The following is a 9,573-nucleotide window of genomic DNA, read 5'->3' as shown; positions in this document are numbered from 1 at the left end:
GCTTTCTGTTGTTATCTAAATGAGAAATGATTAGAGAAATGCACATTAAAACATCTCTGACTTACTACTTCACATCTGTCAATTTGTCCAATGTGGGAAAAGTGGGACACTAATGCGCTCTTGGTGGAATTGTGAACTGATCCAAACATTCTGGAGAGCAATTTCAAACTATGACCAAAGGGCTATAAATCTGTGCAAACTCTTTGACCCAGCAATAGCACTACTAGTTTTATATCCTAAAGAGATTTTTTGAAAAATGACAAGGAGTTCTATGCACAAAAATATTTATAGCTGCTCTTTTTTGTGGGGGCCAAAAATTAGGAAGTGGGAGAATGCTTATCAATGGGGGAATGGCTGAACAAGTTGTGGTCTAGGATTGTGATGGAATATTATTGTGCTATATGAAATGACAAGCAGGACATTGTCAGAAAAACTTGGACTTACGTGAACTGATGCAGAGTGAAGTGAGCAGAACCAGGAGAACATTGTACACAGTATAAGCAAGATTGTGTGATGATTAACTGTGAATGACTCAGTTTTTCTCAGCAATACAATTATCGATGAAAATTCTCAAGGACTCATGATAACAAATGCTATCTACTGCCAAAGAAAGAACTGATGGAATCTGAATGCAGATTAAAGCAAATAACTTTTTCATTTTCTTTACTTTGTGTGTCTGGCTTCATTATGGTGGGTTTTGGGGGGGTTTTTTGGTGTGTTTTTTTAATTTTTAAATTTGTAAATTTTAAACACATAAAAGAAAAAAAGAAATGAACTTAAATACTAAAACTAAAATAATACAAAATAAGAAAAGGAAAAAAAGCATTGCCACATACACAGCAGAATGTGAGAGAAGACACAAAATACACAGCTATATGTTTCCATTTTAAGAAAGCCTATAAAATAACTACTATGCGTTGTGTTGAGAGTTGTCCATCTTTGCTTTCTTGTAAGTTTCCTTTTGTTCTCTGCTGTGCCTTTTTTCTTTGTTTTTTTCTCTGACCCTCCCAAAGACTTCAATTAATGATGTATATGGATGTATATATGTATATATACACACAGATATATACACATACACATACATATATGTAAACATATACACAAAAAATCTACATACATACATACATACATATGCATCTACTCACACATACACGTATTTACACATACATATACTTAGATATCGACGGTCATAGACATGTATAGAAATAAACATTCATATGCATTTAGTTGATTTAAATTGTCCAAAACAACATTAATAAAAATGACTGACACATAGTCTGGTTTCCCCATTTTTCTCTTTTGATTAAATCTATTTTAGCCTTTACTTTGCTCCTTTTCCCCTAACAAATTCTACTCCTGATCTTCATTTCCTTTATGCTTATCTTATTCCCCATCCCTCCTGACTACTCTACTTTACTTCTACATGCTTCCTTGCTGTCCTATGACTTAAGCTATTCCCCCTTCGAGGATCCCTCGGTTATCCTCCCATTCCCATTCATCTAAACACCCTTCTATAACCCCCTTACCTTATTGCCTCACCTTCGCCTCTAAAGATCCCTCCCTTATCTTCTCCCTCCTCTCTATACCCTTAGCATTTTATTTCTTCTGAATAGAGAAGACTTTTATATTCTTCTAGATATATATGTATTGTTCCCTTTTGAACCCGTTCCCCATGAAAGTAGGTTTGCAGACCTACCAGCCCTCCTCCCCCTTCTAATTCCTCTGTGTTGGTTCTTCCTAGGGCATCTCATTTGCGTAAAATAATTACTCTTTTTAGCTGTTCCAAAATGGTTTTACTTTTTAAAATCATATCAAGCTCAGGTCTATCCTAATCTTTCTTACAAATTGCCCAATTACTAATAACAATCTTAGAAATATGTTTCACATTTTACATATATAAAAGGTAAAGAGCCTGTCCTTATTGAATCTCTTGTAATTAGTCTTTGGTATTTACCTTATATTTCTCTTTGATCTTGTGTGTCAACTCTTCTATTAAATTCAAGGTGTTTTTTTTTTCAACAAAATCTTGAAAGTCTGACAATTCATTAAAGGTCCATTTTTTTCCATTCAGGATTATGCTTAGCTTTGCTGGGTCCCATATTTTTGGCTGGAACTCCAGTTCTTTTGCTCTTCAATACATAGCAGGACTGCACAACATATAGCCCACCAAAGGATTTCAGGCAGCCTGAAAAAAATGTACTTAGAGGATGTAAAACAGGCCTACACAAAATATGGCCCATGAACATGATAGATAGATAGAGATATATGCACGTATGTGTGTATTTATGTATGTATGTATATACATGCATACATACACAAACATAAATACACACATACATAGATACATATATACTGATATATAGTGTTTTAAGACCTGACCTGCAGTCTTTTAGTATCAATGCTGCTAGGTCTCATGTGATTCTAATTGAGGCACCACCATATTTAAATAGTTTTTTCCTTGTTGCTCATGATATTTTACCCCTGAGTTGGGGTTTCAGAATTTGACTATGATATTCTTGTGGGTTTCCCTTTGAAGGGGATCCCTTTGAAGTGGTGATCAGTGGATTTTTTTTTCAATTTCTGCTTTCTTATTCTAATGCTTCAGGACAATTTTCTTTGGTTATTTCTAAAAAAAATAAGCTATTTCTTGTATTATGGAATCGATTCTTTTTTTGGATCATAGCTTTCACATAGTCCAAGTATTCTTATGTTTTCTCTTCTTGATCTGTTCCCCAGATCAGTTGTTTTTCTTAATAAGATGTTTCACAATCTCTTCTATTTTTTAATTTCTTATATTTCATTATTTCTTGATCTGTTAGCCAACTGTGTTGGCTTCCCATGCCCAGTTCTGATTTTCAAGGAATCATTTTCTTCCTTAAGATTCCAGATCAAAAAAATAAAAATAAAAAGATTCTGGATCTCCTTTTCTAATTGGTTGACTTTCTTTTCATAATCTTCTTATTTTTCTTGGATTGTTACTACTTTTTTTAAGTTTTTCCTCAATCTATCTCATTTGATTTCTAAAGGTTTTTAAAGTTCCTCTATGAATTCTTTGTGGGCAGGTGGACATTTGACATCACTCTTTGGGAGTAGAAGAGGGTTTCTTTGCCTCACTATCCTTCTATGAAGATGAATCCTGGTCTTCTTTATTCCCATAGTAACTCTCCATGGTTAGAATCTTTCTCCTTTGCCTGTTCATTTTCTTTCTTTCTTTCTTTTTTTTTGGTAGCAGCTTAGTTTTTGTAATTGCCTCTAGTCTTGGGGTATGAGAGACAGTGCCTCTTGCCCCAGATCTTCAGTTCTCCCCTCTGGCCTGAAACTGAAACCAAGAGCTCCAAGCTTGTGTAAGTGCCCACAAACAGCAGCATCCCCCCCATTGCTTCTGCACTCAGCAGGCATGTGTTGGTTCCTTCTTGCCCCTGGCTGCTTCTCTGTAGCACGGCTAGTCTGGCATTCCTTGTCGGCAGAGATTCCCTCAATTTTCCCCAACTCAGACCCCCAACTCCCCTCATTGTCCTGGGGGTCAAAGTTCCTGTGACTGGGACCAAAACAGCCTCCCAATCCAGCTAACCCCAGGGCTCACTGCTTGTTGTTTAAGTGGACATACAGCAGAAAGTGCAAGTGTTTACTCTTCAAAGGTGCCAAATCTCATCCTGGAATTTTTCTCCAGATCTTCTCAGATTGGCTCAGGAGGACAACTGTTCTTCCCCTACTCTCATTTATTTTTACTGCTCTATGTTCTCCCTGAGGTGTTATTATTATCTTGTTTGTGGGAAAAATCTTGACAGCTTGGAATTTTCTGACCTACTCCACCATCTTTGCAGAATCCTCCATGTGTTTTTTTTAGTAGCATGACCAATATCGATAAAGGCTTTGCATGACTGCACTCGTATTACCTATATCAAATCGTTTGCCATCCCCAGAAGAAGGGAGGAAAAGGAGGAAAGGGGAGAATTTGGAACTCATGTTGTTTTTTTTAAATGTTAAAAAAATGACATGAAATCGGAAAAAATAATGTTCATTAATAAAATAAATGTGGAGATGACAGATCGCTGACCAGGGTGGAAGTACAATCTCTCTTTATTCCCAGACCTTGCCTCTTTTAATTCTTTCCTATTTATCCTATATGTAGCTTGTTTGTACATTTCTTTTTTTTTTTTTGCTCGTCAATTCTCTCATTAGATTGTGAGCTCCTTGAGGGCAGGGACTGTCTTTTGCTTTTTTTGGTATCTCTGGTCTTTAGCACTGTCATAGGCACCTCAAAAATGTTTATTGACTAACTGACAACCAAGAAAGAATTACAAGGGATGAAGAAGGAGGAAGTGGCCGAGGACTATCCACCCAACTGGACGCCATAATGAGTAGCTAAAATGAAGAAGACCAGCAGGTGAGAGCCTCATAATTTCACAGCAGGCAAAACCCAAGGAAGGAGCCAGTAGTAAAATCCATGGCTTTGAAGGTTAATACACAAATGTCCAAAGTTTCGAAAATGAGACAAAGGAATCAGAGGTCATGATGTAAGAAGGCAAACCCAGCCTGGTAAGTAAGTGCAGGGCAGTTGGTCTTTGAAAGACCAGGACCTAATGATATCAAAGGGGACAAGGAGAAGGTCTTAAACTGACTGGAGATTCAGCCACTCCTTTCTGAGGTGCAGCCATGTTCATTGACTGAATGAGAAGTTCCAGAGTCAGTGAGTTCCAGTGAGACCAGGCAGAAACCATTGGCCCTAAGGGCATCTCAGAGAGGGAGACCCAGGCTGAGACAAGTCCCAGGGAAAGGAGAGCTCTTTCCACAACTGCACCTCAAGACGCCTGTCTTTCCACATACATCATAACATGGCCAAAGTCATAGAACATAGAAAATCAGTTCAGCAAAGTGGACAAAATGATCATGTCTGAAGCTCTATGCAATATTCTGACCCCAAAGTTAGCCCTGCCCCCTATATCTCTATAGAAATCATGGAACTGGGATCTAGTTGGTTGGGAGCAAAGTTAGCCTTTGGAATTCACCTGCGTTTCACAGCCTTCCAGGGTTATTTTCTTTTATATTAGTGTCCTCATTTTATGTATTGTTGACATAGTCCTGATTATTTCATTGTTCATTTGGATAATACAAATTTTCCCATTTTCTCTGATTTCTTCACATTTTATTATTTCTTACATAGCCCAAATGCCCTGCACAGACCCACTCTCCCATAGAAACATTACAGTGGTGGCTAGATTGAGGCCAAGTGTTTGCACCTAGGGACCCATGCATTTCGCAAAGCTGGCTTTTGATCTTGAAGGAACTTTTTTCCAGGAAAGGTCAGCCATAGCAGGCAGGCAGTGAAGCCCAGCACAGAGATGGGGACATGACAACATCCTGCCCCATGATCTTCCTGCCATAGAGTATGTGAGGTGGGTGTGCAGCCGCCTTGCTGATGAGAATGGAGAGCAAGTGAAAAGCATGGGCCAGGATCTGAAGTGAGGAGCTGACCACAAATCAGAATGAGAAAACCATGAGTGGACATGCACAGGGGAATGATGATGAAGATGATGATGATGTTGATGATAGGTATCATTTCCATAGTGCTTTAAGATTTGTGAAGCACTTTGCAAAAATCAAAATCTCATTTGATCTTTATAACAACCTTCAGAATAGATGCTATTTTTATCCCCATTTTAGAGATGAGAAAACTGAAGCAGACATAGGTTAAGTGATTTGCCAAGGTCACACAGCTAAGAAGCAACTGAGCCTTCCTTGTGAACTCAGATCTTCTTGACTCCATATCCAGTGTTCTATCCATTGAATCACTTAGATTCTGCACAAAGTTCAGAGAGACAGAGAGAGAGAGAAAGCTTGGGTATTTTTCACACAAAGAGAGAAGGATGTGGGAGAAAGCAAAGCAGACTGTGAAAGGGAGAACAGACAGAGAAGAGGAAAACAAGGACTGAGCTATGTCAGGAAAGCCTTGGTGGGAGAGAGTATTCAGGAGGAGGGCATGGTCAACATGCTTCAGAGAGGTCAAGGAAGATGAAGACTGAGAAGGTCCAAGAGGCAGCTAGGTGTCTCAGTGGATAGAGCACCAGCCCTTAAGTCAGGAGGACCTGAGTTCAAATCCAGCCTCAGACCAAACACTTGACACTTACTAGCTGTGTGACCCTGGGCAAGTCACTTCATCCCAAATGCCTAAAAAAAAAATACTGACAAGGTCCATGAAGAAATCATTGGTAATCTTGGTGGTTAAAATGGCCTTCTATTTGACCTTAACCACAGCCTGGTGAGGCAAATGCAATAGGTATTCTCATCCCCATTTTAGAAAAGAAGAAACTGAGTCTCAAAGTATTCAGCTGCCTTAGTCTTGATAATGTTCAGAGGGAGAATTAAAACACATTCTACCCTGATCTCCTGCTCAGCCATCTTGCCACCACATTGCCTGTAACTGCCCTAGGACCTGAAACACTATGAATAAGTCAGAGTTTCCTGTAGTGCATTCCACTGGCTCTCAACTAACTCAGCCATGTCAAAGCTACCCATCTTTAAGCTGAAGTTGATATTCAACCAATGCATTCTGTATATTCATCTTTGTCATACTTAATCCAGAAAACTGGCACTGCTCTCTCTCTGGTTTGCGGTAAAAACATTTCTTTCCTGGAAGTATCTGGAGCTCTGTTTACAGGTCTCCCTCTTATTACCTTGGACTCCATATGCAGGTTGGAGCTCTACTAGGGATCTTCTGGGCATAGATGCTCCCATAGAATGGGTATTTAAGTGCTCAAGCTTGGTGCTGATGTGTCTTTCCATCTAGGTACTAAATCTGTGCCAGTTTTTCTTCATGAATGATCTGAAGTATTTTGGCATCCTCAACTGCACACAGACCTGAGAACACTGCCTACCTACATCACTCCATCAAAGTGAGAAGGAAGGTTCTGGGGAAGGGGTCCTCACTGATCTAAAAATACATCCTGTGTTTTGTTGCAGTCAAATGACTACTTTCTTCACTCAGTAGCTCTCTGAAGAAATTCCCTTCTTGGGGCAGGCATCCCACTCCAGATGGCCTTTGAGGATTTCCTACCTGAAGTTGGAGAGAAGGGAAGATCCCAGATCCTTTGGGTCTTTTCTTTTGCTATCCCTATAATATTTATAAGTAGCCATTTTCTGCTAGAGAACTTCACTGCCTTTGTCCCTGAGCACTGGTGCTGGGTTCACTTCCTTGACAATACCTCGGCTTTGCTCAATGTCAGTGGGAACCTTAATTTTAGTTCCCTCCTAAAGCTTTCCATCCCCCTGGATTCCAATGGGAAACCAGAGAGGTGTCACCAATTCTTCTGGCCACAGTGGCAGCCCTTGGGGCCAAATGTCACAGGTCAAAACATGAGCCAGCTAGAGATGGAGCCTTGTGTGGATGGCTGGGTTTATGACCAAGGCATCTTCACTTCTTCCATTGTGACTGAGGTAAGAGGTTCTTCTGCTGCCCCTTTCCTATCCCAGGAAGATTTCATTTTCCTTTTTAAAAGGTAACACTGATTTGGGACTTGATTCCCTTGGCAAACAGCAGAATCACATTCCTCTCTTCTGCCACCCGTCCAGCTCACAGCTCCCTTTGTGATAAAAAGTAGTGAAGGATCCCTTGATTAGGTCCTGCTGCCAAACACCAAATACACAATGTAAAGAGCATTATTCTGCAGATTTTTTTTTTTATGCTGAAAGCACAGACTCTTCTTCATGGGGGAAAAAGTTATTGAGCTCAGAGCTTCAGCAGCCTGATATACAATATGAAATACATAAGCACTATGGGTACAATGGAATTTCACAGAAAGCAGGAGGGGAGGTTATGGGTATGCACAAAAAAATCAGAAAATAAAGATGTTTGCATCAAGAAGGTCGGGGTCAAAATGAACTTAAAATTGTTGTCCCAAGCTTGACTGTATGATGTACAGCTGTGTACAGGAGGCAGTGTCCCTTACTCATCATGGTGGGGCAAGAAATTTTTTTCCCATCACACTTTTTCTTCTTCATAATGGCAGCAAGATTCCTGAGCCCCAAATTCTCTTTCCTCACTTTAAGATCTGATGCTCTCATCCTGTCTTTCAGTGGGACCTGGTGTGTGACTCCCAGACACTAAAGTACTTGTCACAGTCAATCTTGCTTGCTGGGAATCTGGTTGAATATCTAATATGGGGCTATCTCTCAGACAGGTGAGTTTTACCTGGACACAGATGTTTCTGAAACCCAGGGAGCCTAGGGCTATATAGCTTAAAATTGGAAGATGACACTATAGATCATTTAGTCCAATTCACTCATTTGACCAAGGAGGAACCCAAGCCCCATGGAAATACAGAGACTTGCCCAAGGTCACGTAGCTAGAGTCTAAAGCAGATTTCAAACCACAGTCTCTCTGCTTTTAAGTCTAGCATTATTTCTACACAATACTAATTGCCCAAAATAACAGGGAGAAGAATCAGGGCTAGATCTGTAGCCATGGGTTGAGGAGGGTCTAATGCTGAAACAGGACACAGTAAAATAGGCAGGTTGGTGATAGGTTGAACTTGGGACAAAAGTCAGCTAGTCGATAGTCAATCTAGCATTTCTTAAACTCTTAGTATGTGCCAGAAACCGTGCTAAGAGCTGAGGATAGAAAGAAAAACTGAAACAGTCCCAGCCCTCAAGAAGCACCTCTTTTTGAGGTGACAAAGAATGTAAACTGATGGGAAAATCTTGGGATCATTCAAAGAACTTTGTGTTTCAAACAAGCATTTGTTAAGTGTCTACTATGTGGAGTACATGCACTAGACATTGTGTGACAATACTATCTGTGACTTTTCATTCAGAGGGCATGATCTCTTCTTTCATATAAACTTGTAAGGAGAGGGATTGGTTCAATGGTCAGTCAGTCACCCTGCCCCACCTACAGATGCTCTATGGACCAATAAGATGCTTTATGGCCTGACATCTTCATCAAGTGAGAACACCTTTGAGGGATCAATCCATCAAAGGTGCAGCCTGGATGTGACAAGGTTCAGAATCAATGTGGAAGGAGGGAAAGCCATTGCATGAAATGAGATCATGCTGCAGAGACAGCTGCCTGGCTACAGTGGATAGAGTGCTGGGCCTGGAGTCAAGCAAATCTGGATTCAAATTCTGCCTTAGATGTGTGAACTTGGGCAAGTCACTTGAATTTTGTCTGCATCGTTTTACCCAATTGTAAAATAGGGATAATTCTAGTACCTACCCCACAACATTATTGTAAGGACCAAGTGAAATAATATTTGTAAAGCTCTTAGCACAACACCTGTATGTAGTAGGTGCTTAACAAATGTTTGGTCCCTTCCCCTTCTTCCCCTTCACATCACCTCCATCTTCAAGCTCTCCAGAGTCAGCCTTCTGCCATGTTATGGGTACAATAAACAGATTAACTGTCACTCAAGGCTTTTTTTTTTTTTGGCACATCGTATATTGTGATGTCTTGCACCTATGAGATGGGTCAGCTGGCCATTCCTGGTGGCTATTACACATGGCCTTCAAGAACCAAGGATATTGTTAAGAAGGAGGATCTGGATGTAGATACTGTATCTGACCCTCCCTTGGGGGGAC

The 9,573-nt window shown here is 40.2% G+C and overlaps 1 protein-coding gene across 1 annotated transcript in view; it reads left to right on the top strand.

Annotated features, from left to right (window-relative positions):
- The first annotated feature begins 7,032 nt into the window (after nucleotides 1-7,032).
- Nucleotides 7,033-9,573, top strand: part of LOC114038734 (solute carrier family 22 member 24-like) — a 34,557-nt gene continuing 32,016 nt past the window's right edge. The window contains 2 exon segments of the mRNA XM_027856131.1: nucleotides 7,033-7,434; nucleotides 8,074-8,176. Coding sequence (XP_027711932.1) covers nucleotides 7,033-7,434; nucleotides 8,074-8,176 — 505 coding nt within the window.

Source organism: Vombatus ursinus, unplaced genomic scaffold, assembly GCF_900497805.2.
Source record: "Vombatus ursinus unplaced genomic scaffold, bare-nosed wombat genome assembly UNPS02011369.1, whole genome shotgun sequence".
Lineage (NCBI taxonomy): Eukaryota > Metazoa > Chordata > Mammalia > Diprotodontia > Vombatidae > Vombatus > Vombatus ursinus.
Note: the sequence above shows the minus strand (reverse complement) of the source record. Positions and strands in the feature narration are given on the sequence as shown.